This window comes from Phyllobates terribilis, unplaced genomic scaffold (assembly GCF_046119375.1).
Source record: "Phyllobates terribilis strain yellow unplaced genomic scaffold, ASM4611937v1 Scaffold_25__1_contigs__length_18738178, whole genome shotgun sequence".
Lineage (NCBI taxonomy): Eukaryota > Metazoa > Chordata > Amphibia > Anura > Dendrobatidae > Phyllobates > Phyllobates terribilis.
In genome coordinates, this window is record NW_027362785.1 from 17,120,333 (window position 1) to 17,147,936 (window position 27,604).

The 27,604-nt window shown below is 48.9% G+C and overlaps 1 protein-coding gene across 8 annotated transcripts in view; it reads right to left on the reverse strand.

The window, feature by feature from the left end:
- Positions 1-1,298: 1,298 nt before the first annotated feature.
- Positions 1,299-27,604, reverse strand: part of COPRS (coordinator of PRMT5 and differentiation stimulator) — a 58,714-nt gene continuing 32,408 nt past the window's right edge. The window contains exons 1-5 of one of the 8 annotated variants that reach the window (XM_073660379.1): positions 8,141-8,203; positions 4,562-4,649; positions 3,962-4,019; positions 3,641-3,844; positions 1,299-3,250 (exon numbers count right to left, since the gene is read on the reverse strand). In XM_073660379.1, the coding sequence (XP_073516480.1) occupies positions 3,090-3,250; positions 3,641-3,844; positions 3,962-4,013 (417 nt within the window). In that variant the 5' untranslated portion in view covers positions 4,014-4,019; positions 4,562-4,649; positions 8,141-8,203 and the 3' untranslated portion in view covers positions 1,299-3,089. Of the gene's footprint in view, positions 3,251-3,640; positions 3,845-3,961; positions 4,020-4,561; positions 4,650-7,895; positions 8,005-8,052; positions 8,100-8,140; positions 8,204-27,604 lie in introns of those variants that run through there. The other 7 variants (XM_073660380.1, XM_073660381.1, XM_073660378.1 and 4 more) reach the window with 7 other exon arrangements.

The window sequence follows — 27,604 nt, forward strand, 5'->3', positions numbered from 1 at the left end:
CAGTGGGATCACTAACCACGCTCACGCCAGTCAGTCCGGGCGTGTGCGTAACACCTACCACTGTCACCACTTTGTTACAGATCTCACCGCTGCCACCAGTTTGTCAGGGGAACGCAACTCCGCTGCCTCGAATCATCAGGGCAATTACGCAATTGACTAACAAGTCATGGACAAGACGGTGGCTGCTTCCACTCGGGAACTCACAGTAAGGGTATGTGAACTTCTGATCAGGGTCATTTGGATGTTTTTGGTTGTCATTACGATTTAAAAAGAGAAAACACAGTAGTTTGACAATAAATGGCTTCACCCAACCAATAACCATGAGTGGAGGAAAAGGTTTATGGTTATCATTCATATTCTCTGAAACAAGGCCAAGAAAGGAAAGGTTCTGCCGGGGTGTGTAAACTTTTGAACACAACTGTATATATACCTCTGATTCCAACGCATGGAATGTTTATAATTATATAAACAAAGGTGGCTAATGGTCGTGTAGTCGATGGGAGGTATGTAAGGTGGCTAATGGTCGTGTAGTCGATAGGAGGTATGTATCACAGAGATGGCTGGTCTCTATGATGTAACCCGGTGTATTTTCTCTAGTGCACATAAGCACTAAAAGGACTAATCGTTGCACCTGGGAGCCGGGGTACGGGTTGCTAGGAGAGAATGGGTGGCTCTAGCTACCCACATACCTCACCTCTGGGTTAACAGCCTATAAAATGGAGACTGTTTGCCACATGGACTGTGTGTTTGAAGGGAGAAGGCCTCCTGTGTGTTGTCTCCAAACCAAGCCAGGACACTGGACACTACACGCTACACCAGCCTGTGAGACAACAGCGCTGGCCATCCAGAGACTTTGCTATATTCACTTAATCCAGAAAGGTAGGCAGTGTTTATAAAAAAAAATATACACAAATTAAGCAAAATGGGAACAACACAATACAGTCTACACAATTAGATAGAATAAAAAAGAATAACGAAGAAAAATTACTAAACCTAAGATCACGGACATGGCTCAGAGCTTAGATGAGGGAGGTGCTCCTTAGGAAAACCCACAGAACCACAGCAAGCTGTACCTTCCAGGACTGGCAAATGACCAAACCCAATTTGTGCTTTTTATTAGATTAATGTTATACCCACATACTTCCTTTTGGTGAGCTGATGTGGGGGCTGGTTGTGGGATGTGCTAGGTCTTTCAGAATTTTATGAGTTCCCTAACAGGATATCTTAGCGAATGGAGGTCCCAGGCGGCAGATATTGTCATCATGTATCTTATGAAAAATATTTAGATTTGAGAGTCCTCAGTGGTTGATACCTTTTAATAGCTAACCGAAAAGATGGTAACAAATTGCAAGCTTTCGAGACTACTCAGGTCTCTTCATCAGGCATAGTATACCACAAAATCTGAAGAGTCACATATTTATACACAATAAGACACAAAAATAATGCAATATATGAGACAGGTGATGGAAAGCCGAGTTATTATGGAAGAGATAAACAGTTCCGGCTATAAATGTTTTAGCAGATAATAGATAAGGAGTGTGAAGGTTTTATTGTCCTATGACCAGGTCCAGTGTTATGATGGCCTCACAAGTCTGAGGAGCACATTCCTTAGTTGATGTAGAATGACATAAATCCATGTGACACATTCATTCCTGCTCTGAAAGTGTGAAAGGTCACCATGAATTTATATTCCGAGACTCTTCTTTCTCTTTGAGATTTGAAGTTACCTTTTGATACCTGTAATTTCATGTCTTTTATGCTGTGATCAGGGGAACAAAAATGCTTGGCTACAGGCAGATATATTCTTTTTTCTTTTATTGTGTGGCGATGATGATTCATCCTTGTCCTAAGTTTTTGCCCTGTCTCCCCTACATACAGACCCCCAGCTGGACATTTGGTACATATAATTAAGTACACCCCATTAGATGTGATACAGCTGAACGTACCTGGGATCTTATAGTCCTGATGTGAGTTGGGGATCTTGATCTTGTCTGTGGTCATTATAAACCGACAGGTTTTACATTTTTTCTGGTTACAAGGAAAGGTACCTGTAGCTGGAGGAGATGACAGGGGGCTTCTGACAATGATGCTTCTTAGATTTGGGGGCTGCCTGAAACACAGAAGTGGGGGGTCTGGAAATATGGATTGTAATCGGGCATCTTTTTGTAGTAAGGGTTGTAGTTTCCATGCAGCTCTTCTTAGCGCCTCCAGATTTGGATTGTAGCTGGGGATTTTCTATCTACTAGCTAACACGCTAGAAGAATATACATATATTTTCCCTACATGTATCTTATGGCGATTTTACCCTTCTATAAAAATGAAACATGGCATGGATAGCATCATCCATCGAGCCGTTATTAAGTTGAAAGGGTTAGACTGGCCTTACAGTGATGTGAGTGAATGCGTTATGTTCGTCCCTTTGCTACGATGCTGAAAATATATCTTAATTAAATATTGCATCCATGCAGACCCCAATATTCATCACTGACCACTGGCTCCGAAATGTCTCAGAAAGATTCTTTGATCAAAGGGAGCTCTTTGGTTTGTAAGCTTACTTCCCCACTTCTGTGTAAACGAATCACAGCCTTGATGTGTTCTGCTCAGCAAATCTACCTGCAGTAATTACCTGGTAACTTCAGAGGGGCCCACTCCAATGGAGATGGAAGTGTCAGCTCTCTCACTTCCCCAGCTATAATTAATTTATCTCTTCCCCAGCCACAATTAATCCCATATGTTCAATGTGAGGGTGATATGTCCCCTCTCTGGAGAGGTCTTTATGGATTTTATTTTTTTCTCTATGACATATACTATATGTATACGGGATGTAAAGTACATAGTATACTATATGTATACGAGATGTAAGGGGTCCTATTTTAGCTATAACACAACCACTACAACCTGAACACCAACTCAGTTTATTGGTCTGATGGGGGGTGTATTCCTCCACCCCAGAGCTGATTGCTGCATACAATGTGAGAACATCGGAGGTGGCTGATCACATTGGCAGACAAAGTAATCCGGGCTTTATGGTCTAGACCCGGGGCAGCTCCTCGGAGCAACGGCTGAAGTTTATCCCTTACAGACGGTCACTATTCAGCATCTTCAAATTGTCCGGTCTCAATGTGACCCGTGCTGTATGCTGCAAGCTGTATGGACGGGGTGTGATGTGAACTGGGCTGATAGGAGTCCTCGCTGAAGCTCTGTTGGCCACCAGTCCTCCATTCACATAGGTCAACCACGTCCTCCTCATCTACAGGCAACGGAGACAGTCAGCAAGAGATGCCCCACTGGTACATGCCATACAACCGACCCCCCCTAAACACTCCGTGCCAGGCACCTAACCACCCTCCGAACACGCCATGCCAGGAATCAGACGCCACAGGCTTGACACCCGACCACTCCGTGCCAGGCACCCAACCTCCCTGTGCCGGGACCCAACAGCCCCACGAAAACATGGCAGGCATCAAAACTCCCCCATGCCAGGCTCCCGCCCTGCTGCCTCGTGTCAGACACCAAACTGCCCCAACACATGCCAGACACCTGACGCTCATGACAACACTTCCAATCAGATGAGGACCGATGAGGGTGGTAGGTGATGTTAACAGGACATGTGGGACCTCCAATCACCACCATTACTTACCATAAGGACTCTCATTTGCCAGCATCTCTGCTTCCCAGTCTTCCGGCTCATACGTGGCCCGTGGGAAAGGGTCACTGATGTTCGGGGATTTGTCACCACAGTGAAAGCTTTGGTCCACCACCCAAGCTTCGGATGAGGCCTCCGAGATGTCACTCCACCCATCGTCCTCTTCTCTGACGCATTCGTCTTGTGGAGTCACAGAGTCTGGTCCAGACAGAAGGGTCATGGGAGCGTGAACTCACTGCATCTGAACAGTCACGCTGCTACCCGCAGCCCTCAACAACTACTAATTCCAAACATGCAGAGCCAATGGCCTCTTACCGGTAACAATGGCGTCGCTCCTCCTCACTCCCCAGTCAGGAAGCTCCACCATACCTGCCTGGAGAGAATGCAAAAGAAACGCTGAACCCAGAGGAGAAAGCAGATACCAAAGTGTGCCACCATTCACAGTCACCCAACCCAGCTCCGCTTAGCCAGATCCCTGTCTTATCAATGACAGTCGCCGGTCAGCCAGCCCCCGGTCCCGTCGCTGGTCAGCCAGCCCCCGGTCCCGTCGCCGGTCAGCCAACCCAGCTCCGCTCAGCTAGATCCCTGTTTAATCACTGACAGTCGCCGGTCAGGCAACCCCGGGTCCCGTCGCCGGTCAGCCAGCCCCGGGTCCCGTCGCCGGTCAGCCAGCCCCCGGTCCCGTCATGGATAAAAGGTTTTGCACTAGCGCGGAGTTTGCCAACTTCCAAGCTGCAAACTCAAGAGCACCTTTACCTAAGTGCAGACCAATGAAAGCAGCAAAAATCCAATGTAAAAAGTTAGAGCTGCGCTAAGAAGTAAATCCAGAAGTAAAATGTAGAAATATCCGGATTTCATATGAATATAAACCAATTGGATATATAGGTAAAGGTTCCAGAAAACAGTGATTCCTACCTTTCAATATGATGACCCTTTTGTTCGCTCCAAATGAACTGTCCTGCAGAGCGTTGTACTTTGCTCGATGGAGATCCTGGAAAATGTCCTGCAGAGCGTTGCGCTATGCTTAATAGAGATCCTGGCAAATGTCCTGCAGAGCGTTGCGCTATGCTTAATAGAGATCCTGGCTAAATGCCCCAAAAAGTCGGTCCCGTTGTACTGGATTGTGTCCGTGTGTCCCCATCTTTGGTGCCCTCGTGGGGTGTATGTGTCCACAATCCACATGATGGAGAAGGAGCTGAGCGATATGGACGTGGTGCCGGCCGGTCACCGTATATCGCGCAGTGACTCCTGCCGGCTGCCGCCTTTGCAGGAAAGGGACGTCGCTCCGGCCATGTGGAGTCTCCGTCAGGGAATGAATTCCACAGGGAGTACCTTCCTTATGCGGGACCTATGGCGGTGCTTATATAGGTGCCCGTGACCTATGGCGGTGCTTATATAGGTGCCCGAAACCTGTGACAGTGTTTATACAGGTGCCCAAGACCTATGGTGGCGTTTATATAGGTGCCTGAGACCTATGGTGGTGTTTATATAGGTGCCTGAGATCTGTGGTGGTGTTTCTATAGATGCCTGTTACCTATGGCGGTGTTTATATAAGTGCCCAAGACCCATGGCAGAGTTTATATAGGTGCCTGGTACCTATGGCGGCATTTATATAGGTGCCTTGTACCCATGGCGGTGTTTATATAGGTGCCTGGTACCTATGGCAGTGTTTATATGGGTGCCTGGTACCTATGGCAGTGTTTATATGGGTGCCTGGTACCTATGGCAGTGTTTATATAGGTGCCTGGTACCTATGGCAGTGTTTATATAGGTGCCTGAGACCTATGGCGGTGTTTATATAGGTGCCTGAGACCTATGGCAGTGTTTATATAGGTGCCTGGTACCTATGGCAGTGTTTATATAGGTGCCTGAGACCTATGGCAGTGTTTATATAGGTGCCTGAGACCTATGGCGGTGTTTATATAGGTGCCTGAGACCTATGGCAGTGTTTATATAGGTGCCTGGTACCTATGGCAGTGTTTATATAGGTGCCTGGTACCTATGGTGGTGCTTATATAGGTGCCTAGTACCTATGGCAGTGTTTATATAGGTGCCTGAGACCTGTGGCGGTGTTTATATAGGTGCCTGGTACCCATGGCGGTGTTTATATAGGTGCCTGGTACCTATGGCGGTGTTTATATAGGTTCCTGGTACCTATGGCGGTGTTTATATAGGTGCACGAGACCTATGGCGGTGTTTATATAGGTGCCTGGTACCCATGGCGGTGTTTATATAGGTGCCTGGTACCTATGGCGGTGTTTATATAGGTTCCTGGTACCTATGGCGGTGTTTATATAGGTGCCTGTTACCTATGGCGGTTCTTATATAGGTGCCTGAGATCTGTGGTGGTGTTTATATAGGTGCCTGAGACCAATGGCAGTTTTATATAGGTGCTCGTACAGTATGATGGTGTTTATATAGGAGCCTGGTACCTATGGCGGTGTTTATATAGGTGCCCGAGACCTGTGGCAGTGTTTATATAGGTGCCTGAGACCTATGGCGGTGCTTATATAGGTGCCTGAGACCTGTGGCGGTGTTTATATAGGTGCCTGAGACCTATGGCGGCGTTTATATAGGTGCCTGAGACCGGCGGCGGTGCTTATATAGGTGCCTGGTACCTATGGCGGTGTTTATATAGGTGCCTGGTACCTATGGCAGTGTTTTTATATAGATGCCCGTACAGTATGATGGTGTTTATATAGGTGCCCGAGACCTGTGGCGGTGTTTATATAGGTGCCTGAGATCTGTGGTGGTGTTTATATAGGTGCCTGAGACCTATGGCGGTGCTTATATAGGTGCCTGAGACATGTGGCGGTGTTTATATAGGTGCCTGAGATCTGTGGCGGTGCTTATATAGGTGCCTGCTATCTATGGTGGTGTTTATATAGGTGCCAGAGACCTGTGGCGGTGTTTATATAGGTGCCTGAGACCTATGGCGGTGCTTATATAGGTGCCTGCGATCTGTAGTGGTGCTTATATAGGTGCCTGGTACCTATGGCGGTGTTTATATAGGTGCCTGAGACCTGTGGCGGTGTTTATATAGGTGCCTGAGACCTATGGCGGTGCTTATATAGGTGCCTGAGATCTGTGGTGGTGCTTATATAGGTGCCTGAGATCTGTGGTGGTGTTTATATAGGTGCCTGGTACCTATGGTGGTGTTTATATAGGTGCCTGAGACATGTGGTGGTGTTTATATAGGTGCCTGCTATCTATGGTGGTGTTTATATAGGTGCCTGAGACCCGTGGCGGTGTTTATATAGGTGCCTGAGACCTGTGGCGGTGTTTATATAGGTGCCTGAGACCTATGGCGGTGCTTATATAGGTGCCTGAGATCTGTGGCGGTGTTTATATAGGTGCCCGAGGCCTATGGCGGTGCTTATATAGGTGCCTGAGATCTGTGGTGGTGCTTATATAGGTGCCTGAGACCTATGGCGGTGCTTATATAGGTGCCTGAGATCTGTGGTGGTGCTTATATAGGTGCCTGAGATCTGTGGTGGTGTTTATATAGGTGCCTGGTACCTATGGCGGTGTTTATATAGGTGCCTGTAGAGTTTTGGTAAGGGCATTTGATACAATATATTACGCTTTTTGTATGGCATGTGATGTGGGATTTTATTGTATATTGATTAGTTTCTCTGTACCATTAGTCCGGTGTTGATTTCTTACGACTGTGGGAGCTATTTTACTCGCTAAATTAAGAGCTTTTCTATATATGAAGCTCGGTTTGGATGAATCTTGGTCCCCCGCCCAAATGAAATAAACATCATCTATGAATCGTTTCCATAGGAACAGATTCTCCCCGAGGCCGGAGCGTGCGCTCCTCCCACCACCCCACATAAACAAGCAACATTGTTCATCATATTTAAAGTATATATCATATTTATCTCAGAATTATTTTAAATATGATGAACAATTCTACTTGCAGACGGGGGGAACCGCGATGGGGACCAGATTCACCCCCAGCTTCACTAATCTGTACGTGAGGTGGTGGGAAGAGGTCGGTGCGAATCTGCTCCTATGGAAATGATTCATAGATGATGTATATTTTATTTGGGCGGAGGACCAAGATTCTTTGACATTATTTTCAAATAATTTAAATAAAAATGATTTTAATCTATATTTTACATCGACTATTAATAAAGACTCAATTTTTTGGACAAAACAATATTTACAGAGAACAAACCGATAACAAAAACGTACAATGAACCCACAGACAGCAATGAGAAAAGGCAGAATACACTGTATATACCGTATCACAGACCTCCGAGAAAAGGCAGAATATACCGCATCACAGACCCCTGAGAAAAGGCAGAATACACCGTATATACCGTATCACAGGCCCCCGAGAAAAGGCAGAATATACCGTATATACCGTATCACAGACCCCGAGAAAAGGCAGAATATACCGTATATACCGTATCACAGACCCCCGAGAAAAGGCAGACTATACCGTATATACAGTATCACAGACCCCCGAGAAAAGGCAGACTATACCGTATATACCGCATCACAGACCCCCGAGAAAAGGCAGAATATACCGTATATACCGTATCACAGGCCCCCGAGAAAAGGCAGACTATACCGTATATACCGTATCACAGACCCCCGAGAAAAGGCAGAATATACCGTATATACCGTATCACAGGCCCCCGAGAAAAGGCAGAATATACCGTATATACCGTATCACAGACCCCCGAGAAAAGGCAGAATATACTGTATATACCGTATCACAGACCCCCGAGAAAAGGCAGACTATACCGTATATACGGCATCACAGACCCCCGAGAAAAGGCAGAATATACCGTATATACCGTATCACAGACCCCTGAGAAAAGGCAGAATATACCGTATATACCGTATCACAGACCCCCGAGAAAAGGCAGACTATACCGTATATACCGCATCACAGACCCCCGAGAAAAGGCAGAATATACCGTATCACAGACCCCCGAGAAAAGGCAGAATATACCATATATACCGTATCACAGGCCCCCGAGAAAAGGCAGAATATACCGTATATACCGTATCACAGACTCTACACAGGACAAAGTGGGAACTAAGAATCAGACGAAGAATATCATTATAACACTGAGTTCTCCCATCCAGGATCGCAGCACAAGAACACCGCTCACAATGGTAATGTATCTGGGGACAGAGAAAGGTGAGACACTCCGGAGGAGGCGAGATATCTACACAAATGTCAAAATAGAAATAGACCGATCTTCACTGTAAACACCGAGACCATCGTGAGATTGGACTATTCACTAAGAATAATCTGCATCTAAATCCAAGAGTTCAAGCAGGCACCTATATAAGCACCGCCATAGGCCTCGGGCACCTATATAAGCACCGCCATAGATCTCGGGCACCTATATAAGCACCGCCATAGGCCTCGGGCACCTATATAAGCACCGTCATAGGCCTCGGGCACCTATATAAGCACCGCCATAGGTCTCGGGCACCTATATAAGCACCGCCATAGGCCTTGGGCACCTATATAAGCACCGCCATAGGCCTCGGGCACCTATATAAGCACCGCCATAGGCCTCGGGCACCTATATAAGCACCGCCATAGGCCTCGGGCACCTATATAAGCACCGCCATAGGCCTCGGGCACCTATATAAGCACCGCCATAGGCCTCGGGCACCTATATAAGCACCGCCATAGGTCTCGGGCACCTATATAAGCACCGCCATAGGCCTCGGGCACCTATATAAGCACCGCCATAGGTCTCGGGCACCTATATAAGCAACGCCATAGGTCTCGGGCACCTATATAAGCACCGCCATAGGTGTCGGGCACCTATATAAGCACCGCCATAGGTCTCGGGCACCTATATAAGCACCGCCATAGGTCTCGTGCACCTATATAAGCACCGCAATAGGTCACAGGTACCTATATAAGCACCGCCACAGGTCTCAGGCACCTATATAAACACCGCCACAGGTCTCAGGCACCTATATAAACACCGCCATAGGTCTCAGGCACCTATATAAACACTGCCATAGGTACCAGGCACCTATATAAACACCGCCATAGGTACCAGGCACCTATATAAACACCGCCATAGGTCTCAGGCACCTATATAAACACTGCCATAGGTACCAGGCACCTATATAAACACCGCCATAGGTACCAGGCACCTATATAAACACCGCCATAGGTACCAGGCACCTATATAAACACAGCCACAGGTCTCAGGCACCTATATAAACACTGCCATAGGTACCAGGCACCTATATAAACACTGCCATAGGTACCAGGCACCTATATAAACACTGCCATAGGTACCAGGCACCTATATAAACACCGCCACCGGACTCAGGCACCTATATAAACACTGCCATAGGTACCAGGCACCTATATAAAAGCCGCCATGGGTGCCAGGCACCTATATAAACTCTGCCATGGGTCTTGGGCACCTATATAAACACCGCCATAGGTAACAGGCATCTATAGAAACACCACCACAGATCTCAGGCACCTATATAAACGCCACCATAGGTCTCAGGCACCTATATAGACGCTGCCACAGGTTTCAGGCACCTATATAAGCACTGCCATAGGTGACGGGCACCGATATAAGCACCGCCATAGGTCACGGGCACCTATATAAGCACCGCCATAGGTCGCAGGTACCTATATAAGCACCGCCACAGGTCTCAGGCACCTATATAAGCACCGCCATAGGTCTCGGGCACCTATATAAACACCGCCATAGGTCTCCGGCACCTATATAAACACCGCCATAGGTCTCAGGCACCTATATAAGCACCACCATAGGTACCAGGCACCTATATAAACACTGCCATAGGTACCAGGCACCTATATAAACACTGCCATAGGTACCAGGCACCTATATAAACACCGCCATAGGTACCAGGCACCTATATAAACACAGCCACAGGTCTCAGGCACCTATATAAACACTGCTATAGGTACCAGGCACCTATATAAACACTGCCATAGGTACCAGGCACCTATATAACCACCATAGGTCTCGTGCACCTATATAAACACCGCCACCGGACTCAGGCACCTATATAAACACTGCCATAGGTACCAGGCACCTATATAAAAGCCGCCATGGGTACCAGGCACCTATATAAACTCTGCCATGGGTTTTGGGCACCTATATAAACACCGCCATAGGTAACAGGCATCTATAGAAACACCACCACAGATCTCAGGCACCTATATAAACGCCACCATAGGTCTCAGGCACCTATATAAACGCCACCATAGGTCTTGGGCACCTATATAAGCACTGCCATAGGTCACGGGCACCTATATAAGCACCGCCATAGGTCACGGGCACCTATATAAGCACCGCCATAGGTCACGGGCACCTATATAAGCACCGCCATAGGTCCCGCATAATGAAGGTACTCCCTGTGGAATTCATTTCCTGACGTAGAGTCCACATGGCCGGAGCGACGTCACTTTCCTGCAAAGGCGGCAGCCGGCAGGAGTCACTGCGCGATATACGGTGACCGGCCGGCACCACGTCCATATCGCTCAGCTCCTTCTCCATCATGTGGATTGTGGACACATACACCCCACGAGTGCACCAAAGATTGGGACACACGGACACAATCCAGTACCCAGTACAACGGGACGGAGGAGTTTTTGGGGCATTTAGCCAGGATCTGTATTAAGCATAGCGCAACGTTCTGCAGCACATTTGCCAGGATCTCCATCGAGCAAAGTACAACGCTCTGCAGGACAGTTCATTTGGAGCGAACAAAAGGATCATCATATTGAAAGGTAGGAATCACTGTTTTCTGGAACCTTTACCTATATATCCAATTGGTTTATATTCATATGAAATCCGGATATTTCTACATTTTACTTCTGGAGTTACTTCTTAGCGCAGCTCTAACTTTTTACATCAGTGTCATAGAAATGATTGCAAATCTTTAATAAGTCTCATACTTGACCAAGAGCTTGCAATCTAACACGTTACCTTTACATATGACCGCTATGCAGCTTACCCCTCCTTTGGAAACATATAATTTAGGAAAATCCTAATGGCTAGCAGATGTGAGGTCAATCTTCGCTTGAATGTACAAGAATGCGGAGAAGGGCAGATTTACGACCAGTACAGATAAGAGCCCCAGCTAAAAAGAAATGTAAAATACTCACTACACCTTAAGGAAATTATAAAGTGAGGTGTTATAAACTGCGTCGATATAATAGATAGGATAGCCATATTTTCAGAAACGCGTTATGAACTGCGTCGATATAATAGATAGGATAGCCATATTTTCGGAAACATGATAAAATGGAGAACGCAAAGCACAGTTTCTCGTCGCTGGGTCTGTCAAATGGATACTGGCCAGATAGGAGACATGGCATATATATTGTACTCCATCTATGGACAGATAAAATAGTGATAGGAAAGATGATGGTAATATCTCCCACCTGGGACCTCTAGGGGCAAAGATATTGTGGAAGTTAGGAATCTCATAGCTTTCTAAGACTAAGACACATCCTATACCTCTCTGATGTCTAGCCTTGTTATCAGTCACCAGAGGGGAGGCATGTGGGTGTAACTTGTGTTAATAAAAAGCCAATGCCAACTATGATCGTTGTTCAATGACAGGAAGATACATTGCTGTGTGGGACTGAGCCACGTTTCACTGGAGTTCTTCCCTCCATAAATCTGAGTCATTTCCGTGACCCAGGTTTAGTAAAATTATTTTGTTCATCTTTCTTATTTTATATAAATTGTATATCTTTTTTCCCCTATATAAAAGGTTTGGATAACATTGCCTACTTTTCAGATTAAAACATATATAAAATTTAATAGCTTTGTTCCACTTGCTTTATAAACCGCATCCCCGAAGCCATTCGCTACCTGTACGGTCTCCCATGTAGTCTCTAATAGGGGGAGGTGTCAGATATGATTGCAAATCTATAAGAAGTCTCAATTAACCAAGAGCTTGCAATCTAACAAGTTACATTTTCATGACCTCTATGCAGCTATCCCCCTCATTTGGAAACAGGTAATTAAGGAAAATCCTAATGGCTAGCAGATGTGAGGCCAATACTTCGCTTGAATGCACAAGAATGCGGAGAAGGGCAGATTTATGACCGGTAGAGGTAAGAGCCCCGGATAAAAAGCAACCATAAAATCCATTATCTACCTGGTCATAGAAAATATTGAAATCTCTGAAGCTCCTGGTGAGGGGGCATTCACCCCCTCTGACACAGATTTACAGTAAGGAAATAAAGAGCTGACAGTCAGGGTCGCCTAGAAATTAGACTGCTACAATGGAGTAGGAAACTAGGGATGGCTTTTGTGCGTAGACAAATAGTTATAGATTGGACAGGTAATTAAAGGGGTTGTCCACTACTATTGATAATGTGCCAAAGTATTTTTATGGTGGAAATAAGTTTATTTGTAAATACCTTGTGCTGCTGTTTTTGCCTGTGAGGGGCGCTATTGTGGGCTGCTCACAGGCATCACGAGACCCCCGGCTGCAGCCGGCTCTGGCATCCGCTGATGTTACGTCAAGTTCCGGCTGCAGCTGGGCGTGACTCAGTGCTGCGCTCCAGGTTGAGTTACCCAGCGAGTCACACCCAGCATCCACCACACACTCTCCCTCTCCTCATTCATTAGGAAAGTGCGCTGTGGATGCTGGGTGTGACACGCGGGGTAACCCCGCCCACAGCACAGCATCCACAGCCAGGACCGCGTCACTGATGTCACGCCTCACTTGATGTCACATCAGCGGAAGGAAGAGCCGGCTGCAGCCGGGGGTCAGGTGACGCCTGTGAGCAGCCCGAAGACAAGCCCTTTAAGGCAGGACGCCTATTGTCTCTCTCAAAAGTACATCCTGGGAAGCTTTGTTCCCCCAGGGATTATGTTCTATCTACAATAGGCAGCCCTATTGAATATTGGAATTTGTATCAATCCGATAGTAATGGGACATTAATTTTCAGCTCCAGGATGAAATCGGGGAAAGAGGTACAATGTTTTTTCCTAACTGTAACCCCTGCCTACAAGCCACAAATCAATAGTGGGAAATAGCTGACAGTAGCATTTTCATGTTTGGTCTCTGTACAACGGTAAAATACTGATAAAAAAATATGGCGGCGATTATTATTTATTATTATAGCGCCATTAATTCCATGGCGCTTTACATGTTTAAAAAGGGTATAAATAGCAAACAAGTACAATAGTTTGTACAAAAACGATTGAGGGACTGGTACAGGAGGAGCGAGGACCTTGCCCGCGAGGGCTCACAGTCTACAAGGGATGGGTGAGGATACAGTAGGTGAGGGTAGAGCGAGGACCCTGCCCGCGAGGGCTCACAGTCTACAAGGGATGGGTGAGGATACAGTAGGTGAGGGTAGAGCTGGTCGTACAGCGGTATGGTGGAGCGAGGACCCTGCACGCGAGGGCTCACAGTCTACAAGGGATGGGTGAGGATACAGTAGGTGAGGCTACAGCTGGTCGTGCAGCAGTATGGTGGAGAGAGGACCCTGCCCGCGAGGGCTCACAGTCTACAAGGGATGGGTGAGGATACAGTAGGTGAGGGTAGAGCTGGTCGTACAGCGGTATGGTGGAGCGAAGACCTTGCCCGCGAGGGCTCACAATCTACAAGGGATGGGTGAGGATACAGTAGGTGAGGCTACAGCTGGTCGTGGAGCGGTATGGTGGGGCGAGGACCCTGCCCGCGAGGGCTCACAATCTACAAGGAATGGGTGAGGATACAGTAGGTGAGGGTAGAGCTGGTCGTGCTGCGCTATGGTGGAGCGAGGACCCTGCCCGCGAGGGCTCACAGTCTACAAGGGATGGGTGAGGATACAGTAGGTGAAGGAAGGGCTGGTCGTACAGCGTTATGGTGGAGCAAGGACCCTGCCCGCGAGGGCTCACAATCTACAAGAGATGGGTGAGGATACAGTAGGTGAGGCTACAGCTGGTCGTGCAGCGCTTTGGTGGATCTCAAACGTTTGCGATCATCAGGAGTGAAGCTATTGTATAAGTTGGGGGATTTAATAAAATCCTGAAGGGCTGAGGACATCCCCCAACCCGGCCCACGTGACGCCATCAAGGGGGTGTGTGTGGGTGTAACTCAGGGGCTGATAAAAGATGAAGGCAGATTATGATTGGTGTTCAATGCGGAAGATGTCATCAGTGGAGGCTTAATCCCGATAACCAGAGGTTTTCCATCGGAGTGCTTCCATCCGCTGCTGACTCGTCTCTCCGATCTGTCTAGTAAGTTTCTTCTGTTTTATCCCTTTTATTTTATGTAACTGTATATTCTGTATTGTTTTGTCCTTATTGTAAAATGTTTTGTATATTTGTTATAAACACTGCCCATCGTTCTGGATTAAATATAACATTTATAGTTCTGTTCCTTTAGTTCTGTAAATGGCACCCTGAAGCCATACACTACCAGAACCAGAACCAGGCCTCCAGTCAGCCGGTATAAAACATGACTGGTGTTGGCAGCGAGTAGTACTTGGGTTATCGTGGATCTAGTAGTGACCATATCAGGGGTATGTACATATTCTATGCATTGGAATCTGAGGTGTATATACCATACGCTCACTGTTAGTTTCCCGATAACTGGCCTTTCAGTGGATTTTTCCTTTTGTACTTTTCCTTTTTGAGAATTTGTGCTTTTCCTTATAGACCACGTTCCCTCGATCAGTATTTGGGCTTTTCCCTATAAGCCACGTTCCCACGATCAGTATTTGGGCTTTTCCCTATAGGCCACGTTTCCAGGGTCAGTATTTGTGCTTTTCTTTATAGTCCACGTTCCCACTATAAGGATTTGTGCTTTTCCTTATAGGCCACGTTCCCACGATCAGTATTTGGGCTTTTCTCTATAGGCCACGTTCCCACGATCAGGATTTGGGCTTTTTCTTATAGGCCACGTTCTCAGTATCAGTATTTGTGCTTTTCTTTATAGGCCACATTCCCACGATCAGTATTTGGGCTTTTCTCTATAGGCCACGTTCCTACGATCAGGATTTGGGCTTTTTCTTATAGGCCACTTTCTCAGGATCAGTATTTGTGCTTTTCTTTATAGGCCGCGTTCCTAGGATCAGTATTTGTACTTTTCTTTATAGGTCAAGTTCCCATGGTCAGTATTTATGCTTTTCTTTATAGGCCACGTTTCCACTATCAGGATTTGGGCTTTTCCCTATAGGCCACGATTCCAGGGTCAGTATTTGTGCTTTTCTTTATAGTCCACGTTCCCAAGATCAGTATTTGTGCTTTTCTTTATAGGCCACATTTCCAGGGTCAGTATTTGTGCTTTTCCTTATAGGCCACGTTCCCAGGGTCAGTATTTGGGCTTTTCCCTATAGGCCACGTTCCCAGGGTCAGTATTTGTGCTTTTCCCTATAGGCCACGTTCCCAGGATCAGTATTTGGGCTTTTCCTTATAGGCCACGTTCCCAGGATCAGTATTTGGGCTTTTCCCTATAGGCCACGTTCCCACTATCAGGATTTGTGCTTTTCCTTATAGGCCACGTTCCCAGGATCAGTATTTGCGCTTTTCCCTATAGGCCATGTTCCCAATATCAGGATTTGTGCTTTTCCTTATAGACCACGTTCCTACTATCAGGATTGGTGCTTTTCTTTATAAACCACGTTCCCACTATCAGGATTTGTGCTTTTCCTTATAGGCCACGTTCCCACTATCAGTATTTGTGCTTTTCTCTATATGGCACGTTCCCACGATCAGTATTTGGGCTTTTCCCTATAGGCCACGTTTCCACTATCAGGATTTGGGCTTTTCTTTATAGGCCACGTTCCCAGAGTCAGTATTTGTGCTTTTCCTTATAGGCCACGTTCCCACTATCAGGATTTGGGCTTTTCCCTATAGGCCACGTTCCCAGGATCAGTATTTGTGCTTTTCCCTATAGGCCACGTTCCCACTATCAGTATTTGTGCTTTTCTTAGTGGGAACGTGGCCTATAATCAGTATTTGTGCTTTTCTTTATAGGCCACGTTCCCAGGATCAGTATTTGTGCTTTTCCTCATAGGCCACGATCCCAGGATCAGTATTTGTGCTTTTCCTTATAGGCCACGTTCCCAGGATCGGTATTTGGGCTTTTCTTTATAGGCCACATTCCCACGATCAGTATTTGGGCTTTTCCCTATAGGCCACGTTCCCACTATCAGGATTTGTGCTTTTCTTTATAGGCCACGTTCCCAGGGTCAGTATTTGTGCTTTTCTTTATAGGCCACGTTCCCAGGGTCAGTATTTGTGCTTTTCTTTATAGGCCACATTCCCAGGATCAGTATTTGTGCTTTTCCCTATAGGCCACGTTCCCACTATCAGTATTTGTGCTTTTCTTTATAGGCCCCGTTCCCAGGATCAGTATTTGTGCTTTTCCTTATAGGCCCCGTTCCCAGGGTCAGTATTTGTGCTTTTCCCTATAGGCCACGTTCCCAGGGTCAGTATTTGTGCTTTTCATTATAGGCCACGTTCCCAGGATCAGTATTTGTGCTTTTCTTTATAGGCCACGTTCCCAGGATCAGTATTTGTGCTTTTCCTTATAGGCCACGTTCCCAGGATTGGTATTTGGGCTTTTCCTTATAGGCCACGTTCCCACTATCACTTTTTGTGCTTTTCCTTATAGGCCACATTCCCAGGATCAGTATTTGGGCTTTTCCTTATAGACAACATTCCTACTATCAGGATTGGTGCTTTTCTTTATAGGCCATGTTCCCAGAGTCACTATTTGTGCTTTTCCTTATAGGCCACGTTCCCACTATCAAGATTTGGGCATTTCCCTATAGGCCACATTCCCAGGATCAGTATTTGTGCTTTTCCTTATAGGCCACGTTCCCACTATCAGGATTTGGGCTTTTCCCTATAGGCCACGTTCCCAGAATCAGTATTTGTGCTTTTCCCTATAGGCCACGTTCCCACTATCAGTATTTGTGCTTTTCATTATAGGCCACGTTCCCACTATCAGTATTTGTGCTTTTCTTTATAGGCCACGTTCCCAGGGTCAGTATTTGTGCTTTTCTTTATAGGCCACGTTCCCAGGATCAGTATTTGTGCTTTTCTTTATAGGCCACGTTCCCAGGATCAGTATTTGTGATTTTCCTTATAGGCCCCGTTCCCAGGGTCAGTATTTGTGCTTTTCCCTATAGGCCACGTTCCCAGGGTCAGTATTTGTGCTTTTCTTTATAGGCCACGTTCCCACTATCAGCATTTGTGCCTTTCTTTATAGGCCACGTTCCCACTATCAGTATTTGTGCTTTTCTTTATAGGCCACGTTCCCACTATCAGTATTTGTGCTTTTCCTTATAGGCCCCGTCCCCAGGGTCAGTATTTGTGCTTTTATTTATAGGCCACGTTCCCAGGATTGGTATTTGGGCTTTTCCTTATAGGCCACGTTCCCACTATCCGTATTTGTGCTTTTCTTTATAGGCCATGTTCCCACTATCAGTATTTGTGCTTTTCCTTATAGGCCCCGTTCCCAGGGTCAGTATTTGTGCTTTTCTTTATAGGCCACGTTCCCAGGATCAGTATTTGTGCTTTTCTTTATAGGCCACGTTCCCACGATCAGTATCTGGGCTTTTCCCTATAGGCCACGTTTCCAGGGTCAGTATTTGTGCTTTTCCCTATAGGCAACGTTCCCAGGGTCAGTATTTGTGCTTTTCCCTATAGGCAACGTTCCCAGTATCAGTATTTGGGCTTTTCCTTATAGGCCACGTTCCCAGGATCAGTATTTGTGCTTTTCTTTATAGGCCACGTTCCCAGGATCGCTATTTGGGCTTTTCCTTATAGGCCCCGTCCCCAGGGTCAGTATTTGTGCTTTTATTTATAGGCCACTTTCCCAGGATCGGTATTTGGGCTTTTGCTTATAGGCCACGTTCCCACGATCAGTATTTGTTCTTTTCTTTATAGGCCACGTTCCCACTATCAGTATTTGTTGTTTTCTTTATAGGCCACGTTCCCACGATCAGTATCTGGGCTTTTCCCTATAGGCCACGTTTCCAGGGTCAGTATTTGTGCTTTTCCCTACAGGCAACGTTCCCAGGGTCAGTATTTGTGCTTTTCCCTATAGGCCACGTTCCCAGGATCAGTATTTGTGCTTTTCCTTATAGGCCACGCTCCCAGGATTAGTATTTGCTTTTCCTTATAGGCCACGTTCCCAGGATCAGCATTTGCTTTTCCTTATAGGCCACGTTCCCAGGATCAGTATTTGGGCTTTTCCCTATAGGCCACGTTCCCACTATCAGGATTTGTGCTTTTCCTTATAGGCCACGTTCCCAGGATCAGTATTTGCACTTTTCCCTAAAGGCCATGTTCCCAATATCAGGATTTGCTTTTCCTTATAGACCACGTTCCTACTATCAGGATTGGTGCTTTTCTTTATAGGCCACGTTCCCAGAGTCAGTATTTGTGCTTTTCCTTATAGGCCACGTTCCCACTATCAAGATTTGGGCTTTTCCCTATAGGCCACGTTCCCAGGATCAGTATTTGTGCTTTTCCTTATAGGCCACGTTCCCACTATCAGGATTTGGGCTTTTCCCTATAGGCCACATTCCCAGGATCAGTATTTGTGCTTTTCCCTATAGGCCACGTTCCCACTATCAGTATTTGTGCTTTTCTTTATAGGCCACGTTCCCAGGGTCAGTATTTGTGCTTTTCTTTATAGGCCACGTTCCCAGGGTCAGTATTTGTGCTTTTCTTTATAGGCCACATTCCCAGGATAAGTATTTGTGCTTTTCTTTATAGGCCACATTCCCAGGGTCAGTATTTGTGCTTTTCTTTATAGGCCACATTCCCATGATCAGTATTTGTGCTTTTCTTTATAGGCCACGTTCCCAGGGTCAGTATTTGGGCTTTTCCCTATAGGCCATGTTCCCACCATCAGTATTTGTGCTTTTCTTTATAGGCCCTGTTCCCAGGGTCAGTATTTGTGCTTTTCTTTATAGGCCACGTTCCCAGGATCAGTATTTGTGCTTTTCTTTATAGGCCACGTTCCCAGGATCAGTATTTGTGCTTTTTCTTATAGGCCCCGTTCCCAGGGTCAGTATTTGTGCTTTTCCCTATAGGCCACGTTCCCAGGGTCAGTATTTGTGCTTTTCTTTATAGGCCACGTTCCCAGGATCAGTATTTGTGCTTTTCTTTATAGGCCACGTTCCCAGGATCAGTATTTGTGCTTTTCTTTATAGGCCACGTTCCCAGGATCAGTATTTGTGCTTTTCCTTATAGGCCCCGTTCCCAGGATCGGTATTTGGGCTTTTCCTTATAGGCCACGTTCCCACTATCAGTATTTGTGCTTTTCTTTATAGGCCATGTTCCCACTATCAGTATTTGTGCTTTTCCTTATAGGCCCCATCCCCAGGGTCAGTATTTGTGCTTTTATTTATAGGCCACGTTCCCAGGATCGGTATTTGGGCTTTTCCTTATAGGCCACGTTCCCACTATCAGTATTTGTGCTTTTCTTTATAGGCCACGTTCCCACTATCAGTATTTGTGCTTTTCTTTATAGGCCACGTTCCCACGATCAGTATCTGGGCTTTTCCCTATAGGCCACGTTCCCAGGATCGGTATTTGTGCTTTTCCTTATAGGCCACGTTCCCACAATGAGGATTTGATGCGTTTCTCACCTTGCAGATATTCGATACCTTTGGTTGCTCGCCTTTTCATTGCTTTTCTTAAGTTTTTCTTGCAGTTCTGACGCTGCAGTTGTGCCTTTTTGTAGCTCCTGGTGTACATAAAACTTTTTTTGGGGATACTTCTTGGTATTTGGTAAAACGTTATTGATGGAGCTGATTCTTACAGCATTTCTGCTGCATGTGATTTTTACCTGCTGATTTCCCACCTCTCATATAAGTCTATGGGTAAAATCAGCAAAGAAACCTCACAATTACCACAAGAGAAATGGACAAGTTGTAGGACGCATGGCCGGTCGCATTACGCTGCGTGAATAAATGCAGAGGCCGTGAGATTCCTAGAAATCCCCTCACTTCTCGGGAGCTGCACCACGCCGCTACAGCACGCGACTTCCCAAAAGAGGAAAACTCCAAAAACAACTGGAGCAGATTGTGACCGCAGACTTTGAAGAGGGCACCTACACAATAGTAACAAAAAACTGCAGCGTTTCTGCCCATGTGAACACTGCTTCAGCTTTTACTGCAGTTTTTATCCATTAAGATCAAAATCGTTCAGCACCAAAACTATGTGAACCCCGTCCCCAGACAGCTGTGACCCTGCTGCCGTTACTGGCCTGAGACGCATTATTCATACACAAAAGACATAGGAAACTGTCTGATCTTCACCTTTGCAGCAAAACACACAAAAAACACACCAAAAAGTGGATAATTTTCTCTGGTCTGGAAAAAAACCTGCTAGGTGTGAACATATTGTGCCCCCTCCCCCGCTGTGTCCTGGCCATTTCTGACCATGCAGGAACAGCAATACCACATTTCGTGGCCACTTATAAGGGAGTCTACAGAGGAAACAGCCGCAGCTGCTGCTCTCTCAGGTAACATTTCCCTGCCTGTTTTATCACAGGAGCGAGTGTTTCACCTGCGTCTCCCAAACCTGAGCTCATCATGAATCAGGCCAGTGAGGTAGGAGCTCCGGCGGCCATTGAGCTCACAAGTCACTGACATGAGTTCAGAGCGCTGGAGACACAGCACAAACCCTCGTTCCTGTGATAAAACAGACAGAGAAATGTGTTACCAGCAGCTGCGATCCTCAGCTGTATCGTCTGTGTATTCACTTATCATAAGCGACTTGTGCCTCCCTCACGTGGCCAGGAGTTGTGCTATGTGCCCAACATGAAAGGAGCCGCGGACATCAACTGACCAGGGGGCACAGACAGGAGAAAAGATGCGAACATCACTGATGAAGGGGCACAGAGAAGAGACGAGCTGCAGACATTAATGACCGGGAGGGTACATAGAGGAGAGAAGCCGCAGACATTATTGACCAGAGGGCACAGAGAGGAGCCGTGGACATCGCTGACCCGGGGGGGAGCAGAGAGATTAGAGGAGCTGCAGACATTATTAACCAGGGGGCACAGAGAGGACAGAGTGAGTATTTGCCCCCTTCCTGATTTCTTATTCTTTTGCATGTTTGTCTCTTAAATGTTTCAGATCACAAAACAAATGTAAATATTACACAAAGATAACACGAGTAACCACAAAATGCAGGTTTTTATTATTAAGGGAAAAAGAAATCCAAACCTACAGGGTCCTGTGTAATAGTGATTGCCCCCTGAACCTAATAACTGGTTGGGCCCTCAGCAGCAACAACTGCAATCAAGCGTTTGCGATAACTGGCAATGAGTCTTTACAACGATCTGGAGGAATATTGGCCGCTCATCTTTGCAGAATTGTAATTCAGCCAAATTGGAGGGTTTCCGAGCATGAACTGCCTTCTTAAGGTCCGGCCACAGCAGCATCTCAATCGGATTGAGGTCAGGACTGTGACTAGATCACTCCAAAGTCTTCTTTTTGTTTTTTTTGAGGTGGACTTGCCGGTGTACTTTGGATCATTGTCCTGCTGCATAACCCAAGTGCGCTTCAGCTTGATGTCATGAACAGATGACAGGACACTCTCCTTCAGGATTTTTTTGGTGGACAGCAAAATTCATGGTTCCATTTACCACAGCAAGTCTTCCAGATCCTGAAGCAGCAAAACAGCCCCAGACCATCACACTACCACCACCATATTTTACTGTGGGTATGATGTTCCTTTTCTGAAATGATGTGTTACTTCTACGCCAAATGTAAATGGAACATACACCTTCCAAAGAGTTCAACTTTTGTCTCGTCAGTCCACAGAAAAAAGTCTTGGCGATCATCAAGATGTTTTCTGGTAAAACTGAGACAAGCCTATCTTTTTTTGCTCAGCAGTGGTTTTCGTCTTCAAACTCTGCCATTTTTACCCAGTCTCTTTCTTATGGTGGAGTCACGAACATTGACGTTAACTGAAGTGAGACCCACAGTTCTTTGAATGTTGCTGTGGGGTCTTTTATGATCTCTTGGATCAGTCGTCGCTGTGCTCTTGGGGTAATTTTGGTCGGCCGGTCACTCCTGGGAAGGTTCACTACTATTCCATGTTTTTGTCATTTGTGGATACTGGCTCTTAGGCCACGGCTCCACTATCAGTATTTGGTCAGTTATTATTCTCAGGAGTGGGAGCCGAAACCAGGTGAGGAACAATCAGAGAAAAGGCATAATAGAAACAAGTCACCAAGTCTGCATCTATCACCCACTCGTGGGAAAAAAATACTGACCAAAAACTGATAGTGGGACCGTGGCCTTACTGTGCTTCACTGGAGTCCCAACTCTTTAGAAATGGCTTTATAACCTTTTCCAGACAGATAGATCTCAAGTACTTTGTTTCTCATTTGTCCCAGAGTTTCTTTGGATCGCAGCATGATGTCTAGCTTTGGATGATCTTTTGGTCTACTTCACTTTGTCAAGCAGGTCCTAGTTAAGCGATTTCTTGATTGAGAACAGGTGTGGCAGTAATCAGGCCTGTGTGTGACTGGGAAAGTGAACTCCGCTTCCCAAAGATGTGATAAACCACAGCTAATTTATGTTTTATGGGGGGGCAATCACTATCACACAGGACCCTGTAGGTTTGGATTTCTTTTTCCCTTAATAATAAAAACCTTCATTTATAAACTGCATTTTGTGTTGGGCAGTCGGGGCACCGAGGGCGCGCGCACGAACACAGGGCAGTCAGGGCTCCGCGCGCACGCACACACACACGCACAGGGCAGTCAGGGCTCCGCACGCACGCAGGGCAGTCAGGGTTCTGCACGCACACACACACACACACAGGGCAGTCAGGGCTCCGCAAGCACACACACAGGGCAGTCAGGGCTCCGCACGCGCACACACAAACACAGGGCAGTCAGGGCCACACACACAGCAGATAGGGCTCCGCACACACACACACACACAGGGCAGTCAGGGCTCCGCCCACACACACGGAAGTCAGGGCTCCGCACACACACACACACAGGGCAGTCAGGGCTCCGCACACACACATATGGCAGACAGGGCTCCGCACACACAGGGCAGTCAGGGCTCCGCACACACACACACAGGGCAGTCAGGGCTTCACACACACACACACACAGGGCAGTCAGGGCTCCGCACACACACACACACACACAGGGCAGTCAGGGCTCCACACACACACACACACAGGGCAGTCAGGGCTCCGCACATACACACGCACACGGCAGTCAGGGCTCCGCACACACACACACACGGCAGTCAGGGCTCCGCACACACACACACACGCACACGGCAGTCAGGGCTCCGCACACACACACACGCACACGGCAGTCAGGGCTCCGCAAACACACACACACACGCACACGGCAGTCAAGGCTCCGCACACACACACACGGCAGTCAGGGCTCCGCACACACACACACGGCAGTCAGGGCTCCGCACACACACACACGGCAGTCAGGGCTCCGCACACACACACACGGCAGTCAGGGCTCCACACACACACACACACACACGGCAGTCAGGACTCCGCACACACACGCATGGCAGTCAGGGCTCCGCACACACACGCACGCACGCAGGGTAGTCAGGGCTCCGCACACACACACACACAGGGCAGTCAGGGCTCCGCACACACACACACACACAGGGCAGTCAGGGCTCCGCACACACACACACACAGGGCAGTCAGGGCTCCGCACACACACACACACACACAGGGCAGTCAGGGCTCCGCACACACACACAGGGCAGTCAGGGCTCCGCACAAACACACACACAGGGCAATCAGGGCTCAGCACACACACACACACAGGGCAGTCAGGGCTCCACACACACACACAGGGCAGTCAGGGCTCCACACACACACACAGGGCAGTCAGGGCTCCACACACACACACAGGGCAGTCAGGGCTCCACACACACACACAGGGCAGTCAGGGCTCCGCACACAAACACAGGGCAGTCAGGGCTCCGCACACACACACAGGGCAGTCAGGGCTCCGCACACACACACAGGGCAGTCAGGGCTCCGCACACACACACAGGGCAGTCAGGGCTCCGCGCACACACAGGGCAGTCAGGGCTCCGCACACACACACACAGGGCAGTCAGGGCTCCGCACACACACACACAGGGCAGTCAGGGCTCCGCACACACACACACAGGGCAGTCAGGGCTCCGCACACACACACACAGGGCAGTCAGGGCTCCGCACACACACACACACACGGCAGTCAGGGCTCCGCACACACACACACAGGGCAGTCAGGGCCACACACACACACGCACACACACACAGGGCAGTCAGGGCTCCGCGCACACACACACGGCTGTCAGGGCTCCGCACACACACACACACAGGGCAGTCAGGGCTCTGCACACACACACACACGCACACACACACGGCAATCAGGGCTCAGCACACACACACACAGGGCAGTCAGGGCTCCGCACACAAACACACACAGGGCAGTCAGGGCTCCACACACACACACAGGGCAGTCAGGGCTCCACACACAGACACAGGGCAGTCAGGACTCCACACACACACACACGGCAGTCAGGGCTCCGCACACACACACACACAGGGCAGTCAGGGCTCCGCACACACACACACAGGGCAGTCAGGGCCACACACACACACAGGGCAGTCAGGGCTCCGCGCACACACACACGACTGTCAGGGCTCCGCGCACACACACACACGGCAGTCAGGGCTCCACACACACACGCACACGCACACACACACACACACACAGGGCAGTCAGGGCTCATATACACACACACACACAGGGCAGTCAGGGCTCCGCGCACACACACACACAGGGCAGTCAGGGCTCATATACACACACACACACACACACACACACACACACACAGGGCAGTCAGGGCTCCGCGCGCACACACACACACACACACAGGGCAGTCAGGGCTCAGCGCGCACACACACACACACACACACAGGGTAGTCAGGGCTCCGCACATACATATACATATACACACACACACACACACACACACACACAGGGCAGTCAGGGCTCCGCACACACACACACACACACACAGGGCAGTCAGGGCTCCGCACACACACACACAGGGCAGTCAGGGCTCCACACACACACACACAGGGCAGTCAGGGCTCCGCACACACACACACACACACACACACACACACAGGGCAGTCAGGGCTCCACACACACAGGGCAGTCAGGGCTCCGCGCACACACACACACACGGCAGTCAGGGCTCCGCACATACACACACAGGGCAGTCAGGGCTCCGCACACACACACACACACGGCAGTCAGGGCTCCGCACATACACACACACACGGCAGTCAGGGCTCCGCACACACACACAGGGCAGTCAGGGCTCCGCACACACAGGGCAGTCAGGGCTCCGCACACACAGGGCAGTCAGGGCTCCGCACACACACACACACAGGGTAGTCAGGGCTCCGCACATACATACACACACACACAGGGCAGTCAGGGCTCCGCGCACGCGCACACACACACACACACACACACACAGGGCAGTCAGGGCTCCACATACACACACACACACAGGGCAGTCAGGGCTCCGCACACACACGGCAGTCAGGGCTCCACACACACAGGGCAGTCAGGGCTCCGCGCACGCGCACACACACACGGCAGTCAGGGCTCCGCACACACACACAGGGCAGTCAGGGCTCCGCACACACACACACAGGGCAGTCAGGGCTCCGCACATACACACACACACACACACAGGGCAGTCAGGGCTCCGCACACACACACACAGGGCAGTCAGGGCTCCACACATACACACACACAGGGCAGTCAGGGCTCCGCACATACACACACACAGGGCAGTCAGGGCTCCGCACATACACACACACAGGGCAGTCAGGGCTCCGCACACACAGGGCAGTCAGGGCTCCGCACACACAGGGCAGTCAGGGCGCCGCACACACAGGGCAGTCAGGGCGCCGCACACACAGGGCAGTCAGGGCTCCGCACATACGCACACACAGGGCAGTCAGGGCTCCGCACATACGCACACACAGGGCAGTCAGGGCTCCGCACATACGCACACACAGGGCAGTCAGGGCTCCGCACATACACACACACAGGGCAGTCAGGGCTCCGCACACACAGGGCAGTCAGGGCTCCGCACATACGCACACACAGGGCAGTCAGGGCTCCGCACATACGCACACACAGGGCAGTCAGGGCTCCGCACACACAGGGCAGTCAGGGCTCCGCACACACAGGGCAGTCAGGGCTCCGCACACACACACACACGGCAGTCAGGGCTCCGCACACACACACACACGCACACACACACAGGGCAGTCAGGGCTCCACACACACAGGGCAGTCAGGGCTCCGCACACACACACAGGGCAGTCAGGGCTCCGCACACACACACAGGGCAGTCAGGGCTCCGCACACACAGGGCAGTCAGGGCTCCGCACACACAGGGCAGTCAGGGCTCAGCACACACACACAGGGCAGTCAGGGCTCAGCACACACACACAGGGCAGTCAGGGCTCAGCACACACACACAGGGCAGTCAGGGCTCAGCACACACACACACACACACACACACACACAGGGCAGTCAGGGCTCAGCACACACACACACACACACAGGGCAGTCAGGGCTCAGCACACACACACACACACAGGGCAGTCAGGGCTCCGCACACACACAGGGCAGTCAGGGCTCCACACACACACACACACACACACAGGGCAGTCAGGGCTCCGCACACACACAGGGCAGTCAGGGCTCCACACACACACAGGCCAGTCAGGGCTCCGCACGCACACAGGCCAGTCAGGGCTCCGCACGCACACAGGCCAGTCAGGGCTCCGCACGCACAGAGGTCAGTCAGGGCTCCGCACGCACACAGGCCAGTCAGGGCTCCACACGCACACAGGCCAGTCAGGGCTCCACACGCACAGGGCAGTCAGGGCGCCGCACACACAGGGCA